Source organism: Chiroxiphia lanceolata, chromosome 2 (assembly GCF_009829145.1).
Source record: "Chiroxiphia lanceolata isolate bChiLan1 chromosome 2, bChiLan1.pri, whole genome shotgun sequence".
Classification (NCBI taxonomy): domain Eukaryota; kingdom Metazoa; phylum Chordata; class Aves; order Passeriformes; family Pipridae; genus Chiroxiphia; species Chiroxiphia lanceolata.
In genome coordinates this window covers 30761287-30782347 of record NC_045638.1, presented here as the reverse complement: position 1 = coordinate 30782347, position 21061 = coordinate 30761287, and the positions used below count along the sequence as shown (strand labels likewise).

General features: G+C 39.5%; 1 protein-coding gene across 3 annotated transcripts in view; it reads right to left on the bottom strand.

The window, feature by feature from the left end:
- The window catches only part of RFX8 (RFX family member 8, lacking RFX DNA binding domain), a 33465-nt gene that overhangs the window by 11599 nt on the left and 805 nt on the right, over positions 1-21061 (bottom strand). For 2 of the 3 annotated variants that reach the window (XM_032680400.1, XM_032680402.1), the window contains exons 2-11: positions 18396-18519; positions 15617-15678; positions 14023-14109; positions 9624-9686; positions 7993-8056; positions 6913-7047; positions 6756-6833; positions 6118-6231; positions 5319-5469; positions 3759-3817 (exon numbers count right to left, since the gene is read on the bottom strand). In XM_032680400.1, the coding sequence (XP_032536291.1) occupies positions 3759-3817; positions 5319-5469; positions 6118-6231; positions 6756-6833; positions 6913-7047; positions 7993-8056; positions 9624-9686; positions 14023-14109; positions 15617-15678; positions 18396-18519 (937 nt within the window). The remainder of the gene's footprint in view (positions 1-3758; positions 3818-5318; positions 5470-6117; positions 6232-6755; positions 6834-6912; positions 7048-7992; positions 8057-9623; positions 9687-14022; positions 14110-15616; positions 15679-18395; positions 18520-21061) is intronic. The other variant, XM_032680401.1, reaches the window with a different exon arrangement.

Sequence of the window (21061 nt, the reverse complement as noted above, 5' to 3'; positions counted from 1 at the left end):
TGGAATGGTGTTTCAGGGACAGCTTTCCCTTGATGTTACCTGTCCTTAATACATGTTTCAATTAAATTCAAAGGCAAATTCAATTCAATTCTCCAGTTGTCCAAACCTTTGAGAGAGTAAAAATGACATTAGAAATATGCTTATTAGGTAAAATAATATCAGTTGGGATTTTATCCCATTTATCTGCTTATGAGTCATTTGTGAATGAATCTGTTTTCATATTTGTCCCAAAAAGTATTATTCACATAGATATCGCAAACAATTTTCAGACTAACATCTGATCCTCATCTCTTCATCTTTTTTTAATTAATTGCTAACATCACATAGTATTCCTTAAAATTCTTGATGAAATGATGAAAACAGTCAAGGACACTAAATCCAAATTCATTAAATTTTGTTAACCCATACATTTGATGTCTCACTTCCATACTGAAATTAGTAAGATCCTAAAGCCTTTTTTGGATTTTGGACTTTTATATAAATAATCCTTGTCCAGTTGTGCCTTCCAGAGGAAAAAAAAAAGTTTTGTAAAATTCAGGAAAACTTCACGATTCATAAACATTTTAACAAATCCCATTTTCCAGGTGCTTACCATGACCCCACAAGCAGCAGTGAATGCAGTTTGTTTGCAAATACAATTTCCAATCTTGTCATTCTGCTAACTTTTTTGAAACACTAAAAACATTCTGATTCTCACTCAGTAATCCCCTTCATCTAAGTTAAAGACAAAGGCATTTTTCTTATTTGACTTGGAGTTTTCAGTATCAGAAGAAGAGCCTGCAACAAGAACACATGATCCAAAGGCTGGGAACTACCAGGGGCAGCTTCTTCAGTACCCTGCTAGCACCTGACTCCATGCCCCAACACTGCAGACTTATCACTTTAGCCATTGGACTATACTAGATATAATTTTCTAAATGACAGCACTTAAATACAACTTACCAGAGGCAGGAATCAGCTCCAGGAAATGACAAGCATCTTATTCACATTCCTTTTTCAAAGGGAATTTACACCTTTTTATGCTCTAATTATTTTTGCATGTCCAGGTGGTAGCAGCTGTCAGCCTGTTTTATCTACACATGATGGGAAATTTACTTTTTTTCTTTTGAATGCTGACCCTGACAAAATTATTCATATTTTCTCACCAGATGGCTAAATTATTGCAAAATACTCTTCAAGGGATGGTGTGGTTACACTGTTCGGAGGCTGCATCTGCACTGTGCCTCTGTAGTACTTCTCACCACAAGCTCTCTCACCTGCTTTGACCATAAGTCTCTAGCTGAAATCCCAGGTGTGTTTTTGACAGAGAAAGCAGAGAAGGGTAATTAGAAATATCAAATTACTCCTACGTGAGAAGAGGAGATAAACTTCAGATTTGGATAGAAATAACTGAGGAAGGATGTGATGGAGATTTGCAGAGAGAATTACATGAAGAAGAGTAGAAATTTTTTAAATAATAAAGTATTTTTTCACACAACAAATAATCAAACCCTGGAACTCACTACCCCAAGATGTTGTGATATCAAAAATCAAGCTATTTAATACTATGATGTGGATATTAGCTGTCATCTCAGATTGCTGGAAGCCAGGAGAGTACAGTGGAAGAGGAGGAAGGTATTGCTTGCTCTACTCACACCCACTTCACATGAGCATCTGAGGAGGGCAACAGTGTGAAACAGGATACGAGTCCACACAAGCCTAGGATGGGTCTGACTGACTAAACCACTCAGCAGTCTTTCTAAGGGACATCCAGTTGCCCATGAACCACTTGCATATTTTTCGCAAGCTGGAAAGTCTAAACACCTGTGGTGTTCATCTCACCATCTTGTGCCTTGGACAGGGTGACACAATTTGCAGGAGGATATTAACTGGTATTTCTTTCCTACCCTGTTTCCTGTGCTGGAGCCCAGCACCCATGGCTTTGGTAAGATCTATAACAGAAGTTATAATCAAGGCTATGTGACTGCTGAAGGACTGCAGAGATGCTCATTTACAAGACTTACACAGTTTCACTTATTGAAATTACTGGTTTTAAATTGATGATGGGACTAATAATCAAGTACAGTGGAACTCCTTTGCTTTTCCCTTGTATTTTGAAGAAGCTCTAGAGAAGGTACAAACATTATTTATTTGTGAGAGCTGTAAGTGTAGATTTGACCCTGATTCTTGGGTCTGCTGTGCTCACTTTGTGTTGATTAAACAGTGTAAAGGGGATGTAGAGCAACCAGAAGCTGCTGCTAGAGAATTTCCCCAACTAGCTGCAATTCTCTTGCCCTAAATCTTGAGGGCATAAATCTAATTTTGACTCTCTGCAGCTTTTCTGTACATTAGGAATAGGGAGGGAAGACTCAAAAGCTACAACCCACCCTTTAACATTACAAGAAGAATGATGTGAATTCTGAGCATGCAAATCAAATGCAAATGGCTGGGAATAGTTGACACTTGTGATCTTGCTGGATCATGTTCTTCAATGCATAAGAAGCCCTGTTTAGAAGCACATAAAGCTAAACTTTTCGGTTATTAGTATCTCCAAGGGCTGCTGCAGTAGATGGAAACTCTGAGTGCTTAGCACTTTACAGAAGTCAACTTGTTGTCTGTGTTAGCACACCTATGCATGTTTGTGCATTATTTTTTTTTGAAGAGGGGTGTGTGTTTTGTATTCTGGTGGTGATGAAGCCTTCCTTCCTTCATTCATTCATTCATTCCTACTTCCCTTCCCCCTCCCCCCCCCCTTTCTCTCTTTCTCCTTCCCTCCTTCCCTCTGTTTGTCGTGGGGAGACAACACAGTGATTCAAGTCAGGTGGCATGTTGGGGAAATCTTGTCCTTGTTGTTTGAAGGAGAGAATATACCACCTGTTCTCTTTTGCTTTCTTCCCTATTTCTGAACTACCTCTTCTGCCATGGCCTGGCCCACCTCAAAACCCAAGGGTTTGGAAGGATCCAAGGACACCAATGGAAGAAATATTGCAGAAAGGGTACAGGCCTGCATAATAATGCAGCACGGAATGAAACGATTTACTTTGCCATGTTCAGAGGTTTAAAAATGCAGCTTCTGAAGGCACCTCTGTAGCTGAGAAGAATGATACTGCAGAGCAAAAAGCAGGCAGAAATATTAATTGTTAGAGAGGTTCTTCTCTTTTTCTTCACAAGGAAAAAAGCCAATCTGAGTGACCGGACCCTGAGGAGGAAAGGCTAGAGGAGGCTACCCTGCGTCCCTCTTTTCTAACACTGTTAAAGCAGAGGGTGGAAAAGATTTTTCCAGCTGAATCCTGGGATGTTGAACCCTTAGACACTTCATGGCCTACTCCCTGACCACGCAGCTTCTTCACAGCCAGCGTGTTAGTGATCTCCCTTGTGCAGGCTGCTGCAGCACTTGTCAGAGTGGTCAGGATGTTGCACAAAACCAACTTGAGAATAACTCCAGCATGTGCTGTCTGACTGACTTTGTCATGGATGAGTGAAGATACTGGAAATTGTCATCTGATCCTTCCAGCTACTGTGTTCTCCTCTCCATGGGGGACCACTGACCACATCTCAGAGGCTTTTGCAGAATCCAGAGGGAGGAAAAGGTCCTGTCAGCATACTTAACGACATGGGAAGAGATGAGTAGGAGGGTGAGCATGATTTAGAACATGGTCAGTTAAGAACACCCATGCTGCTGCTGCTATTGTCTTATAGTGGAGCATCTGAAAATTAGTCCAAACTGCTTATGTGAATGAGATGCCCAGCTTTTTTGCTTCACGGGTTCTGCAACATACCTTGGCCATGTTACAAAGGTCTGTCTGTCTCCTGAGTCTTTTTACAAACTCTTTAACTTCTGTTAAAGAAGAAGAGGCATATGTTTCACATCATTAATATTTTACAGTCTAAAATACAATAATGAAGACAGATCTTTTAAGTTAGAAAGTAGATCCCTAGGGGAGCTTTGGAGGGTAACAGAGAGCACAGTGGGGGCACTGAGCCAGCATTATAGGCTGGGCTGGGGACCCTTGCAGTCAAAGCTTGCAAGGAGAAGCTGCCTGGGTCACCATTCTTCCTTCACTGTGAATCTATTAACCCATGATGTACAGGAAAGATACTTTCAATATTTTTTTACATTTAATACTTCCTAATTTAGACTAATGCTCTTTTACCTGTATGGTTTCAAGTGAATGAAAGTAACTGTAAATCTAAACCTCCTGTATTTTGTTTAGACAGTTTACATTTCCACCTTTATGCATCTATAATTCTGCAGCACTGTGAATAGGAGTTGGTTTTTTGGTTCTACTTTTGTCCTGTTTATGTGTTATATAATGATGAAAAGGTCCAAGAATACACTTCTTAAGAATAAAATATAAAATAACTAATTTTCAGTTGCAGGAAAATCAAGTATAAAGCAACTTCTGTAGACAGACAATGATTTTCAGTGAAAATTTCTGTTTCTATGATGTTTGTACAAAGAAGAAAGACCAGGATGCATATACAAAGGGTCATAGGTGATTATTGACATATATGTCCATGCACACACATGTTAAAAATACATTACTAAGCTTGCTCTGTCAAGCATTCAAGTGTAAGAAATGCCAGAATTAAGTTTGTCTGAAAGTCTTTCTTAGGCATATGAATCCTAATACAATCTTTTGTCTACACAGGAGCCCTGCTTTACCACTACAGAGCTGGTCTTCAGTCAAGGAGCAACTGAGCAACATGATGTTTTAGTCAGAATCTTCAGCATCATATATATAAATATACACATGTGTGTATGTACATATTTACAAATGCAAACATATACACACAGAGTATATATATGTATATATACTTTATATATGTAGAGTACAGAGTTTTTCCAATCATCCTCAATTCCTCTATTTTTCCAATCATCCTCAGTTCCTCTAATGGAAGTCATAGTTTCCCTATAGGAGTGTGGCTTTTTTCCCCTCCCTTTATATTGGACTGTGCTATAGCCATTAATTAATTTATCAGCATAAAACCAATTGCAAGGTGAAGAAACAGAATAATATCTAAATTTCAGAGGGCAGGCTGCTTATTATTTGGTTATCTACACAGCCAAAGCAATCATGGTAAAAGACAGATCTTTAAAAAGCTTTAAGTACACTTCAATTTACCATAAATTGGGAATAATTTTGGTTTAAATTTGTTCTCACACATTATCTGAGACTATTTATTTTTAACTATATCCCAGCTAACTCTAGTTGTTGCTACTATAGAAGTTACATTAGCTAAACAAGTTTTTAAAATAATTTAAGAGTCTTGTAATACAATCTTTTCTACAGTTTAATGAGAAGTTATTTTTGAAAATTTCTCTTACTCAAACCTACCATTAGATTTGGATGTTTGGAGCATTAGTGGAAATCCTCCCAAAGGATTAAGCATCCAACATTTAACATTTTCACTGAACAATCTGATTGAGTCGATGTGTTGTGCAGGCACCTCCTCCAGGAAATCAGGAAGTAGGATGTTCTCCAGTTCCTAGAACGCAAATTCATGGTGCTGCAACAGATGGGTGTACTGCAGATATTTACAGCATCACCAAATAAAATTGTATTGATAGTTTAAATGTAAAGAAGCCCATTTTTTTCTTCCAATTAAGCAAGAGCTAAGCTACCTTTATTAGCAGAAGAAAAAGATTTTAAGACTAAATGTTGTTTCCTGAATTAATTACTAGACACTACTTAATGACCTGCTGCAAGTAAGAAGCAAATTATTTTTATCAGAAAACTGCATATTTCTATGTGGAATATCACTGACAAGTGCAGTAGTGTTCTCAAAGGAAAAGTAACTCTCATAATCTGGAAAACAGTTATCAGTTGAAATTTCAGTCACATAACCTCATGCCAGAACCACAGACCACATTAATAACAGCACATTCCATTGATATCAGGGACTTTCAAATTAATACATAGGAGGAAAATGGAAGCTATCTCAGATTCCACTGGCTCCTTTCAAAACACGTACTATTCTCTCTCAGAAGAAGCCAAAGAACAGAGATGAGGTAAGAACGAAAACTCCATTTGTACAGCACACAAGAAACAGCTGACCTTTCTCCTTATATAGAATTACTAAAAAAACATAAACACATAGTAGCATAATTACGACAAGCAAATGCGGCTACAATACCTTGAATAGATACCTATCATAGCTTTTTAACAGCTGGCACACATCTGGTAAGCACATCAGTTCTATTCTTTCAGGCTGCAGAGACCTCCAGAACGACATGATACAGTCTTCTACCTGTCACACAAAGCCCTTTATGAATTTTCACTGATTTTGCACTTGTGAGACCTGAAGTGTATTTCAGTAAAACAACATACAAGCACAGAAGCAAAGGAATGACTGTGGGGATGGGCTCTTTACCTGAGCCCATCCTGGCTGGGCTCCAGCGTAAGTGGAAGCATCATGGGGAGGTGGCAACAACCTGAACCTCATAAGGCAGTGTAGGAAAGAGAGGAGAAACAAAGAATTGTGCCATGAACATGAAGATATAATGAAAGATATGTGTCCGTGGCCATGTGTTATGTGCTGGGCTCAGACCTTTTGATGTGCCAGCCGGGCTCAGGATATGTTGCAAACTCAGATTCTTGGAGCATGTTGTGTTAATTCAGAATTTCAAAATAACTCGACTGAATGCTCCTTTAGTCCGTAAATGATCATCTACCGTAGATCAAATAATGAAGTAAATACGCTACACAGACACAATTTTTTTCTTATAGTTGTTTGCTGTTGTCAGTATAAGTGTTATTAAAGCAAAGGCATACCTTGTCAAGCTTGTTCTCTCTCACCATTTGTAAAATAACTTGACAATAGCTGTAGTAGTCATTGGCAAGCAGTGCAATCTGTGACCAAAAAGAGAGTACAAAATGATCTCACAGCAAAAGAGCTAACTTGCTTTATGATAAGATACTTCGAACGTACCATTTCGTAGGGGTCTGTCTCACTTTGCACTTGCTCTCCAAGGAAGAACTGGTTGAATTCAGGAAAAAGGTATTGAAATGTCTCTTTCTCAGCCTTTAGATAAATGACAGATGGATAATACTCCAAATTCTTACTCTTGATGCATCAGAATTTATTTTGAACAATAAAAAGAAAAAAGATTGCAATTATTTTGTCAGTTCGGTTAGAGGTATTAAGTATTTTCAGTATTTTCTTTTCTTTTTTTTTTTTTTTTAGAAAATTGGGATGGATGAAAGAAACAAGCAGGGCTGCCTAAACATTTAAATCCTAAACCATACACGAATTTCTTTTCAAAACCAGTGAATATTTAATGCAATACATATCTTCCACATATATTTTCTGTAGCACTCATGTCACACTTGTAACCTTCTGCATAAGGCTGAAGATAGTTGTCAGGGTGACAGCACACCTCTCATTGGCCACCATTACATCCACTTCAGAGCACTCATTACTGCACCCGAGCACTCCGTAAAAGTAAGACAGACATCCAGTCTCTCATTTTTTCCTCACTTTGATTCACATAAGTTTGTTGCTCATGGTCTGCTGGCTGATGTTCAACAAGCCATTCCATGACAGCTCACTGAGGGGAGAACTGCCATAGGTTACCTCTGCATCCATCCTTTTCGGTGAGCAGGGGTTATGCTCTTTTTTCTTAATCGTTTCCTAGTATTTAAACACTTATCATGCCATCTGAGCATGTTGAAAAGACACTGTCTCACCAGCATGAGGGCCTAGTACCATGGGCCTCAGGCAAGGAAGGCTGTACCCCACTAACTCCCCTGATATTCAAAACCTGGGCTGTCAGCCGCAATTTCCGCTCTCAGTACAGACAAAATTATTTGAGCTGACATTAAGACAACAAAAATATTTAGCTAATGGATGAGATAGGAGTGGGGGAAGTAAGCACGTAGTGAGATTACACAGACAAAGACTAGTTTGAAGAAGATGGGTTAACTGTATTTCATTAGAACATATTAGATAGCAGTTCCAACTAAACACACAGATTGACATTTTGTTATGTCTAATGTATCTGAAACTCACTGTTCCTTTTTTTTGTCTATTCTTCTTGTAATCATCTGCATTTTCAGAACTCCAGGAATTATTACTGTGATAAAATATACAACAGAAAAAAAAAAAACCTTTTAAAAGCTCACTAATTTATTCTGTATTTAGTAAGAAAATGAGCTCAAACTGAATAGAGTACACTAGGTTGGAGCATTGTGTTTGGGAAACAAACCCTGCTCTCTTTCCTATCATTCAGTGGTCCCATGATTTTCTAACAAATCTGAAGACAACTTTCTTAATTTTAAGATAAAACTGAAATATTCGTTATAAAGACAACAAGGTATTCGCCATTTAGCAGTGCCATGACTTTAAACTTCTTGCACCAGAATCACAGGTTTGTATTTGTAGCAGCAGTTTGTTTGGAATGGCAGTAATTATTATAAGCATGAACTTAACAAAAGCATAATCATCCTTGTGCTTAGATTTCACAGTTATGACATTTTCTGCACTGTACCTCAGTTAAAATAGCATTTTGTTTCTGACTTTCACCCATCTACTTTGCAAACTGGCCATGATGCTCCATACGGTCAGAATTTGCTTGGTCCTGCACAGGCTTGATCAGTGGCTTTTAGCTGGAAAACCAGGGATGAAGGCACAACAGGCTGCTTTATTGCTGGACTATATCGTCTCCTACCTGCCTCCCTGCCTGTTTTGCTGAGGCTAAGGCTGATGGAGGGAGAGATAATGTTGCTAGTAAAAGGGGAGCACTGTGAGAGTTGGATGCCTCCAGTCAAGCCTCCATTTGCTGCTGACATGTGCTCACTGTCTGTGAAGGCATTTCAGACTCCAGGGACCTTTTGGACTCGGCTGTTTTGAAGGCTGACAGACAGGGGCATTGTAGAAAATGTGCTTCCACTGGTGATTGCCAACACTCAGGCTATCTAATCAGAACTTGGCTGCTGGGTTTCACTGCTGTGATGTATTATAAACCAGGGTACCACAATACGTCCTGAAGGGGCATAGGATAAAATGTAACAGCTTGAATTGCTGTCTGAAAATTGCTGCCTGAAAACTCTGGCCACTGAAAATGCTTCCTCTCACTTCTCTGCTCCTCACAGGGCTGACTCTTGCCACCTTTCCCTCTGCCACTACTCTGTGCCATGAAGGCTGTGCTCCAAAGAAACAACCAAACTGGCTGCCCAAGACAGGGAGCAGCATTTATGCGGGGCATGTTTGGTAGTGCTGGTGACTCTTTCTCCCAAACATTTTAGAGGTGGTGGCTGGACAAAGGGAAAGACATGTAAGTAGAGACATTTTATAATGCTTCTTTCAAATGAGTCCTTCCTGCAGATTTCTAAAGCCTGTGGAACAAAATTAATGAATATTTTTCAGCTCCTGCTCTCCCTGAGAAGGCGGCCAGCTGTATTTTTTTGCTGCTGCTACTATGGCAACGTGTATCAGCACTGCTCGCCTCCAGTGGGTTGGCTCCCACGGCAGGCTGGCTCCCGCTCCCCCCGCACAGGGACATCGAGGGGTGAGAAGGGGTGCTGCATGCGTTCTTCTGTGCCCCGGCAGCTAGCCGGGAGCTCAGTGGACATTAAATGGAATATCTATGGAATGCTAACATCTATATGTCCCCACTGTCAGCAAAGGGGATTGGGATTCACCTGGTGCCTGCAGAGGTACTTGGCTGTACTTCAGAGATGCTCACTTCCCCTGGCGAGCAGTTCCTGGGTAAAGACAAAACACACAAAAGAGGAGGTGGGTGGGAGAAGGGGAAAACGGGTGACAGCAAAATCACAAGGAGATTCACTGTCTCTCTTTCAGAGTTTAGATGATGCTGTGGAGTGGGAACTAGAGCTAAAATGGGAAATACGAGATAGGGGAAGACAAAAATATTAACAGAGGCAAATGGGAAGGACAAAAGAAAAATGAAAGGAGGAAAGGTGGTGAATGTGTATGCTGTTGACTGTTAGATTACACTGAGATTAGAAAGGTAATTTGCTAGAATCATATCAGATTTTTTTAATGAAAAAATCGTGGGTTTGCTTCATTAGACAGTCAGGAGCCCAAACCTTCCCTATTACTAGAATCATAAAGCAACTCTTACAAAACCAAAACTCAATTACTTTTTTTTTTAACATTGCTGTAGTCTGAGCCACAGAAAGTACCATCTTAGGGAGTGTTTGTCCTCAAAGCTCCCATTCCTAGAGGGAATGTATTCCTATTATAATGAAAATCGGTAATTAACATATTCCCTTAATGTCTGTAATGCATTTGGAGTCCTCATGGATTACAGTTGTGCTTATTTGCACTATTTTCATAACAGCATCATCAAACCTGTGGTACACGGATCTTCAAAGATTCAAAGATTTCTAAACGAACCAGCTCACAGGTGGCTCTTATCGCTCCTTGTGTGAACATGTTCCAATCCTGACACATTCGAGGCCCCACTGACTATCAACATGCAAATGCCTTCTTTGTATTCAGAGGCACACCATCTTACTGCCATTTCTATGACACCAACAAGTATAGCTCCCAAGCTGCCAGATCCTTCAGAGGCCTAGTTCGTCACTACCAGCACCATATCAATTGCTGACTATTTCATCATGGTCAAGAAATATCCTTTTCAGTAATTAGAAAGAATGGTTCATAGTTTTGAAACAATCATTTTCTTCACCAACCCACAGGGTGGATGGATGCCTTGATCTCTAAACTGGGTCCTGGGGTCCACCTTCCCCAGAAGGTAGGTGCAGAAGAAAAAGGATGTGCATGTTGGACTTTATTTATGGATGGGAGGGCACAATAGTAATTTAGGACACATTCACTACTGAAACAGATATCTCCTGTCCCTTCTAGAGGGAAGTGGCAACAAGCCAGAGAAATATATCCCATTACAGGAGTCTGCCACAGACCAGCATTTGAACTGCACTGAAATGGTATATTAAAAATCTTTTTCACTCTAATTTGGAAATTTCCACACCAACACACTCTCAAAAACTGAGATGTTATGTGTCAAACACCTGTGGCATGGGTATACATACGAATACCTATGTGAGAACAAAATTTCTTCTTGCAGGTAGAAAAGTCTACAAGTTTTAATTATTCTTTTTCTAAATTTCAATTTTATAATTAAAAAAAAATCTAGAATTTGCCATTGCTATTTTACCAGCTTTGTTGGATCATAAAAAATTAACTGTGATTTTGAAAATTACTGAACTTGATGAGGTATTTCCTTGATGTATTCCTACTTAAATGCACAGAATGTACAAAACTCCATACAAATGAAAACTAACTGATTTATTTGGTTGAAGCTGATGCTTATTTTGTATGTGACCTAATTATTTCTTTCAAAGTTGTGCTACTCATGCTTCTCTGGCTGTGTCTTGTGCTTTTTTTACTGCTTTCTCTCTGTTTTTTCCTGCTATGCTCCATGAGACACTAAGAAGTAATTGTGACACCTGGCTGCCCAGGTTTTGTGGGGCTGTATGTTGGCTTGGGACAGAGACCTGTGGCTGCATTTAGAGTGGAAGCTGTTCTGATTTCAGCTGTCTGGCTTCACTCAACAGCTTAGTGTCTTCTTATATTTGTCTGAAATGAAGGGAGCATCAGACAAGATAATTTTGTAGTTAAGGGACTTTTCTATTGCAACTAGAAAGATGGCCTCTATCTAAATAAAATCTTTATATTTTGATTTATTTTTTTTAATACGAAAAGTTATAGAATCATAGAATAATTTGGCTTGGAAGCGACCTTCGAAGATTATCCAGTTCAACCCCTCTGCCGTGGGTAGGGCACCTTTCCCTAGACCAGATTGCTCAAAGCCTCATCCAACCCGGCCTTGAACACTTCTAGGGATGGGCATCCAAAATTTCTCTGGGCATCCTGTGCTAGTGCCTCACCACCTTCACAGTAAAGAATTTCTTCCTAACACCCAATCTAAACCGACCTTCTTTCTGCTTGAAGCCATTCCCCCTTCTTCTATCACCACATGCCCTGTACAAAGTCCCTCTCCAGCTCTCTTGTAGGCTCCCTTTAGGTGCTATAAGGTCTCCCCGGAGCCTTCTCTTCTCACAGCTGAAGAAACCCAACTCTCTCAGCCTTTCTACAATAGGACAGCTGTTTACGTTAAGAAACAATATCAAGATCAGTAGCTAGCTAGTTTATTTCAGTCCTTTCCCTGGAATACCTTCCCTTTTCCTTGGTTTGACCAAATTAAATATAGTTTTTTAGGAGTAGGTGTCTGGGCAGGCACCTCTGCTGGTGGAGAAGGAGATGGAGGTCTGCAGCTAGTGCATCAGCTCCCCTATGGTTAAGCATGGGCTGCAGCGTGTTCCCCAGCCCATTGGAGAAGTTGGCTCATTTCCATGAGGAGGGCCAAGAACGGAAGCTATGCTGGCATATGTGATGCATCTGTCTCCCAGTTGTAGCTAAAGTCCTTCTTTTTGCACCTGGCCCAAACTTAGTCAGCACTGGTTCTTTGGTTCCTCCTGCTTTTTCTAATTTTCTCATGTTTCTATGCTGAGAGGAAAAAAGAGCAACAATTCAAATTGTTTTGTTCTCTCTCATCTCTCTTGTGACCAGAACGACCAGCTCTCCGACTATACCCATCAAGATTGCTGTTTTCAAGTGATGCTGCAGGAAAACTTTCTTTCCCTGAAGAAGAAAGACCAGCGTAGACTTAGCCAGAGACCTCTAATGTTTCTTGAACAGTGGACAAGACCTTTCCTAATTGTGGATATCAATTCTTATATCAAATCTCAGGCTGGTTCTGGTCATACTGGGTGCAGCGGATATGAAGACTATCACTTCAGTAAAGGGTGTCATGAGAAACCAGCCTATGAATAATTTGTTTGGTCTCACAACAACTGACTGCCACTTGATTATCTGCAGAACCTGATCCTCTGCACTGTCCCATAATTTCCTGTTGTCCTTCTATGGACTTCTGCAACATTTCTCTGCTATAAACCCGTAGAGAAAGGCAACAAACCTATGGGTATATTTTTTCATGCTCCTGCAGAGCATGCACTCAATTAATTGAATATTATATAAAATATCAGACACTGAGAGTTTCATCATTACCAGATATCTTGGTGCTTAATAGGCTGACTTGTATTGCCCTAACGTTCATGCTGTAGAATAATGCTAAATCTCCATATTAAAGAATAGAAACCAAAGTACAGAATTTACGCATATACACACCAAAGTAGTTTACAATAATATAAGAGAGTGAGGATACAAGACTGGTCTTCAAAGTCTAAGGCATATCATAATTTTCTTCTCCTGTGCATTAAAAAGAAGTGTAAAACTGTTACAGAGTGGCAGCATTTTCCTTCCTTTTTTTCTGGGGAGAAAGGCAAGCCCGTGGTTTGTTTATCTGAACTATGAGCTTGACCATGAGAATTTGTCCTCTCCTGCCCACAACTGGAGCATGCTCCTTTCTACACTCTAATCTGCCAAAGTATTTTATATTCATCAATTATTTTTAGGCTTTTAAGTTTTGCAATCAATTTATACTTGTCTTACACTGTGTTCTCTTACAAGAGGTGATTTTTAAAATCTGATCTTTTAAAATTAAATAAAGGAAGCATTTTTGAAATAATATGCCTCAAGTAGTAAAAAAACCCAGATAAAATGACTGTGTGTAGGACTCTTCAAAACAGCGCAGTCGTTTAAACTTCAATACAGGTCTCTTCAGCCTACTGTTCAATAAGGAAGGTGATACAATGTCATGAAGGCATTTCAGTATGGTTTTTTGACCTCCCATTTTGAGTCTCAATATATTAAGCTCTTCTTTTAGGTTTGGCATGAGTTCTTGCTCTTAAGATTTACATGGCTAAAATGTCCAATTCAAGGAAGTCCAGTTAGGCAAGGTCTGTTTCCAAAATGTAATTTCTCCATTAGGGTGCAGCACCTAACGGCACAGCACTTTTATAGTGTGTATAATGAGAAGAAAAATATAATGCTGTTGTCAATATTCAACAGATGATTTACAGACTTTTATGTACAGACAATATATATACTGTCATGAGACATTTTTTGATTAAAACATTTTAAAAAACAAACCTGAGATAATTTTGTTCATACAGAAGACAGCAAAAACGTGCATAAAAGGAAGAGTTCTTCTTGATAGCTATTCCATCATAATGATATCTAGAAAATTAAAAAAAATATCAACTGACAACCATATGATTTTCATCATCATCAAATAATTCATAATCCTCCTTTGAAAGCAGATCGTTCTATTTAACCAAAGACTAAGTAAAAAAACCCTTATGTTTGTTTTTTAAATTCTGTTGAATATTTATTTTCCCCACCAGAAAAAAAATTACATAAACTATTTACAAACTCTTTTTAACAGTTTTTGCCCTGGAATGATACCTTCTTCTAAATGAAAAAAAAAAAAAAGCCAGTGAATAGGGTGCAACAAATTTGTACAGGACAGTTAGTGAAGTCAGGGACCAGAGTCTCAGCAGACAGAGGTCTTCATATACCCATGGACATTGAAGGACTTAGTGCAGCTGTTTCCTGGCCTTTCACAGTAGCTTGAGGACTGGATGGCCCATCAGTGGTCATGGTGAACTAAAACTCAGTAAACCTGCCAGACCTTCTCTAAGGTTTAACCTGAGCTCAGTGAGCAATGCAGTCACCACCTCTGCTACCAAGGTGTCTTGAGCTGGCTCTTCCCAGATTGGGCCACGATGAAGCCAAGGGAGCGGTGACATGGTTTGCGGCCACCAGCAGCCAGCAAAGGGTAACCTTCTGCTGATGGAGAGAGCATGGAGGCTAGGGGCTACCAAACACCATCCCAAATACTCCCTACTATGAGGAGAAGCCCAGGAGTGTCTGCAGGGAGGCACTCCCAAATTAAAGGATCTTGTGGCTCAAGCTGATAGCAAGTCCAGACTAGTGGAGAAAAGCCATAGATCAAGTAAGGGCTTGTTGTTCTCAGAGCCTGTACTTGACAGCTACACAAAATGCTTGTAAAATTTCTCTTTCTCAGTGTCCTTAAAACGTCCCCTTTCCCAGTCTGGATGTTCAGAATATGATTATAAGTTTGGATACAAAAGAGCATCAAACTCTCCATGCTCTAGAAGAAGAGAGGAAAGGGAAAAGAAAGGAGAGGTAGGAGGAGGATCTGAAGTTGTCTGATTTAAACGGTTTGAAACTGTTTACAGCATTTCCATTGACCATCAGTATGTGCTGGGTCACTCCATGGATATGTGCAAGGACGAAAAACACAAGACAGACATCAGTCATGGCTGTCATCCCCACACATCTCAGAAACAGGCTTTTCTGGCCTTGAGACTCAGTGTCTCAGGAACTCTGAGTAAGGTTGTGATGTCTAGCAGATGCCTCATGCAAACCATGGTGTTAACAGCCAGCACAAATCAGAGCAATAATTTTTTTTCAAAGCAGTCTGACCTGAAATTCATGCCCTACCAAAGCAGATCTGATATGATGGTTTTCATGGAATTTTCTCTATTTTAACATCCTTGGTGACACCATGAATCACTCCGGATATTGTGATGTGTTACAGACTTGCAATCAACAATTCAGCTGCTATATTGCAGTGCTGGGGCTGAAAAGTCAGGCACTTTAAAATTTTATTAGAATAGTCAGAAATAACATTTTCAAAGAAAGGACATAAAACCAATACCTGATACTCCCTGCTGTGGTCCGCTTTCTTGTCACCAGACCTGGGAAAACTAACTGAATAAGCTGTAAAGACAAATACAAAATTACAGATACTTCGCAAATTCATTCTAAAATGCAAAACTGTATCTGCCTCCATTTTTTGTCTTTATCACTTTGTTTGCTTTCCATCATTTGCAGGCTAAGGTTCTTACATACCTCTCAAATGGTAACTGTTGAACAGAACTCAATGAGGCTTCTGTGGATCAAAGGCTAAGTAATTTAAGGGATTACTTTCTTAAGGTAGGAATTTTTTTTAGAGTAATCTGTTTTACCTTGCACTGAAAAACAGTCAATGCTCACACCAGAGCCCCCCATGATCGAGGGGGTCAATCAGCTGGGGGAACTTGAGGGCACTGTGATGCTCCCATACTCTGCCAGACCTGCAAGCCTTATTCAATTAAGCAGGACTTACACAAGGGGCTTCACCTACCCACTTACACTTGCAAGGTTACTGACAGGATAGGGCCCGACTTATCTGTTTTAAAAGGACCTGAATCATCAAGCTGCAAAGCAACCTTTTGACCACCATGGTGGTAAGTGCGAACTGAGGTCATGCAGCATCTGTCAAGGTCAGGCTCTACAGTGTAATTAGATATTGTCAGGTTAATAATCCACTTCACTATGATTATTCTGCATGAGCTGTGTTGTGAAGACAGAAACTAACCCAGGACACCTGGAACTAACATTCTATATATAGCAGGAACAGAGGATCGAGTACTCCATGTTAGTGAGGAGTAAGAAGTGTCCACTCAGCAGCACACAGCTTGGACTCTGTGCAGAGTCGCTGGTTCAAAGGCCTGATAAAGAACAGATTTCTCCATCTCACACTAATATGCACCTCCAGTTTTAACAGTGGTCTTGTTCTTTGCATGTTTCTGCATGCATCCACACCAGCTGCTCCCTTTCTCAAGCTGATAGTTTAGCATAATCTCATTTTCCTCAAAGGCAGCCTATGAAACTGGTGCTTCTGTGGCACAAGACACACACTTCCTCCCGCTGTCTCTTCTACAGAGACAGCGTTATATTTAAGTAGAGGGGCAGGGCAGATGAGATTAGCAGTGTCTTCAGTCACCACAGTTTGATTCACATGAGGCTTGACTGCAAAAGCCCTCGCAGTCCACATATATGTAATGTAGTCAGGTTACTACAGCTTGGTGAATTATTAATAGCTCAGCCCATTAGCAAGGCTGGGGTAACTATTACATGTGCACCTTCAGTTTAAACCAGGTCTGCTGCAGTTCCTGTCCTCCTCAGCTTCTTGCTGCATGGTCCTTTCTCTTGCTGCAGAAGGACAGACTATCTCAAGCCACTGGGGAGATGCACTCCAGTTTGCTCATTTGGGTTGTGTTGACTTGCACCGCAATGCAGTGGGCCAGTTAAGGCTGTGAGCAAACAGTTGCAAGTACCAACCCATAGCAGCTCTGGCTCATCTGCTAAGCTCTCCTGCGTGACCAGACTCATGCTTCATCTGTGCCTGTCCCAACTTAAAAGTAAAATGCATTAATGTAAACCACAAGAAGGCTGGTAATCAGTCATGCTGGAATACCTGAAAGTGTACAGGCAGAATGAGATTAATCTTGCCTACGTGGCTACAAGGCAGAGATATCTAAGCTCGTCACTGTAGACTTGGTAGTCAATGGAGAAAAACAGGCAGTTCTGAGGCACATTTCATCTAAGCGGACTGAGATGATTGTTTTTGTGTGAAAGGGAACATATGTAACTACTTATTTCTCTCCATTGGCTACCAAGAGATTTTTAAGGTGACCAGCTTCATGGCAGATGTCTACACTGAGCCAGGCAAATTCTACCCATGGTCTTAGCTGATGATCCATTCAGCTGTGGTAATAAATCACACTGGATCACTCACTCGAATCTTAATTTTCAGTAAAAGTGATTTAACTTATCCAGTAAAAAAATTAGATTCAACTGAATTGAGATGAATGACTCCTAAAATGAGGTTATCCACATAAATGAAATTGATTTCAGTTATAACTTGTACTTATATTATTTTGGGCTGGTATTAAAACAGTGCTTAGTAGCTCTTAGTGTGGGACCTAATAGAATATTATCAGTTAAAAAGAAAGTACTGAACAAAAAGCCTTGAGCAACAAATAATCACAAGGTTTTCTATCTTCCTTACTTAGATAAAAAATGTTGAATAGCTATGAGTGTTTGTTGCAACTGAGATTTCTAACTGGTAATTGCTCTGTGGGTTGCATCAACCTCCATATAGTAGAAGAGTGGAACCGTTAGAAGGAAATTCAGTTTTACATCTGCATTTGTTTTGCTTGGATGTATCTGTGACAACTTTTTAGGGTATGTTTGGAGCAAAATCTCCGCAAGTATAATTTAGGGGGAAGTATAAAATTATGTAACAATGGAAGGTATCTTTTAAAACAGAAGAATCAACTTCTTGGGATGAGTCGTTTAACCTTCTGTTAAAAGCAGAAAGCTGGTAAAACTTTCTAAAATACATTGGCAAAAGAAGTCTTTGCTAGTGTAACATATACCAGTTCCCCAAAGAAAATAAACTCCACCACAGACAACCCTTATTTCTCTCGTATAACTGCATCTACACGAGGGCTTACCAGAAATACATTAGAAAACACACAAGCATAATACATTACATATTCATTCTTCTCTGTTACTTAATCTCATTTGATATGCAGTGTGTGTATTTGATGATCAAATTTTCTGTTTAGACATCCCTGCTTATCTTATGTATCCTGTCTACGCTGTACCTTTCCAAAGGTGGATGGATGTACTTGAATCTTGAAATCTGGATTGCAGGTTTCAATATACAGTTCATGTAGTAGCCGACAGGGTACAGTGCATCCTCCACACAAGTAGAAATTATCAGCTAGCCTTTAAAACAAAAACATCAATTGGTTTGTATCAGAATTAGAAGAAAGAGTTGTTAGATTTTCAAGTTCTATTTTTCTTGTTTCCAAGGTGTAAGAGAGGTCATGTGAGAGTCTCCTATGAAATTAACTTGTTCTCATAATTTTTTAATTAAAAAATATAACTTTGTAATATTATAACATTAACACCAATACAGCCAGTATTAGCATTTCTCATATGCATATCAAAAGATCTAACTTTGGTCTTCTAAACAGAAAGGTCTCCACTATATTGAAGACAATAATAGGAGAATTTTTCTGCCTGAAATGTGCGATATGGTGATTTGAAATAGAGAGTACACAAACTGTAAACGACAAAATTCTGTTTTCATAGAACCTCACTGATTTTAGGACAAGTTTATTAAGAGAACAGAATTTTAATTTACAGTTACTATGTAACAGAACTGCCAGGACTGAAACAGGTTTAGATGTTTAAATACTCATTCTTTAGCCAAGGCCCTGACTCATCTTACTTATCAGGATGACCATAGTCAAGTAAATGCAACTGCTTGTGTAAATAAGGTGAGGAAGATGTAAACTTGGTTACTTATTAGCCTAAAGTATTACCTTCACTGGGAAAAAAATGACTTTTAATTATGAGATAATGCCAATGGTTTTGATGTCAGAAGATAATAGCCTGCAGTACAAATACAGGAGCAAAGCTGAAGCAAAGGAGCAGAGAGATTAATTTTCAAAGCATAACACATTGCTCGTATGACAGTGGTTTCTTACTCTAACTGTGCTTCCATTCTACCAAATGATTTGTGCATATTTAATTAATTTATCAGCTGAAGGCTAGTACACCACAGTGCCAGTTACTCACTGTGTGTTTACTGATAATCCAGTTGGTTGGGAAAGAAGACTTTTCATATTCACTGGGTGAGATAAGCCAGCTGGATTTTAAATCAGCATCCTCTGTTTTATCAGTAGCCTGACTTCAGACAACCCAGTGTTTATCTTTCTGAACTAGCTGTTTTGGCAGTAGATAGCAGATAAGGTCTTCAGCAAACTGGCCTGAGCAAGAAGATGGTCACTGTGCTGCCTGACAATGTCTACCTCACCTTTTATTCATGTCTCCTCCCCTTCTTCCACTGAAGAAGGGTTTCTGCCTCCCCTAGACTTTCTTCTCCCCAGCAAAAGATCCCCAAATGCCTCACTTATACCTCCTTGGAAACCACCTTCTCACCCGCCAACCCAAGAGCCTGGTACTGTTAAGCACCAGGGCTGAGCTGCACTGGGCTCCCTGCCACCTCCCAACCACCTCCAGCCCCACCACCCAACAGAAAAGGTTTCACCAATAGACCTGAGCAGGAATCTGTATCCAAAGATAGGGGATCTGCTGCGTTACTGGGGTATTTCCCATTATCAGGCTCAAAGGTAAATGAAATTTATTCTAGATAAGAGTCCTGACTGAGCCCTGCCTCCCAGCAGGCGGAAATGTTGTTTCTTCTAAAGCAACCATCTAAAACCCTTCACAATTAAGCAGTCCCATGGGAGCTTAAAGCTTAGTCCAAATTCATCCTTAATATAACACCAAAAGAGTCTCTGGAAGTGCGTCATAAATTAATTCATGCTTCAGTAGCTGGTTTCTGCCAATAGTTTTTCTTCAGCATTTAACTACTTAGCGACAAAATATTTTGGAATTTCCTTTTGTGAATTTATCATCTATTAAACTGCCAGTCTTTTTCAAATAATAAGTTAAACATGTTCTTAGTGCTGACACATAATACAAGAATACTGTCTATTAGGAAAAAAAAATCCACACAGAAAAGAGCACCATGCTCATCTTCTTGCCTATTAGCCCTGAGGTTTTCAAAACTTGAGTTTTTATGGCATCATCAAACCAAAACTGCTAATAGAGACAAAAAAAAAATCTAAAGAAAAGAGTGGTAAGGGAGAAAGACTGAGGTTAAACAAAAAGCACACGGTGAAAGACCTCCTCCATTTGTCTTCTATCTATCCACACTTTGTGTGTGATTTATTATCTGACTGATTTTATGACCTCACATGGACTCCAGGTTTTTGGGGTTTGCCACCTGTTCTATTCGAACCCTTGGCAGCCTGGCCATTATACCAGGTTGGCAAGTCTGCTGTTAAATCATTTCTGGACCAAAATCTAGTTTGCTGTTGACAATGCACCAACTGTAAAATGAAGCTGAGCATTTAAAATTTTTCAAAACATGAAAAGAGGATTCAGAAGGTTGTCATGATAAAAAAAAAAATCATCAGTTCATCATTTCAAGGATTGTTTATGATTCAATTTTATGCTGTGTCTCAAACTTGTTGGATGAATCTCTTCCTTCTGTCCTTTTAAAATAGGAATGCTGGCATCTATATCACAGTAAAAACACAGATGAGCTCCCACTGCTCAGGTATTACTGAGAGGGAGAATAAAATGTTTTAGGATTACTTGCTGACAAGTTAAAAGTTTGTTTGTATTTGTTGCTACTGTTTCACACAAAGCTTCAACACTATTTACTGGCTGGACTCATCTGTGATTGGGGAAA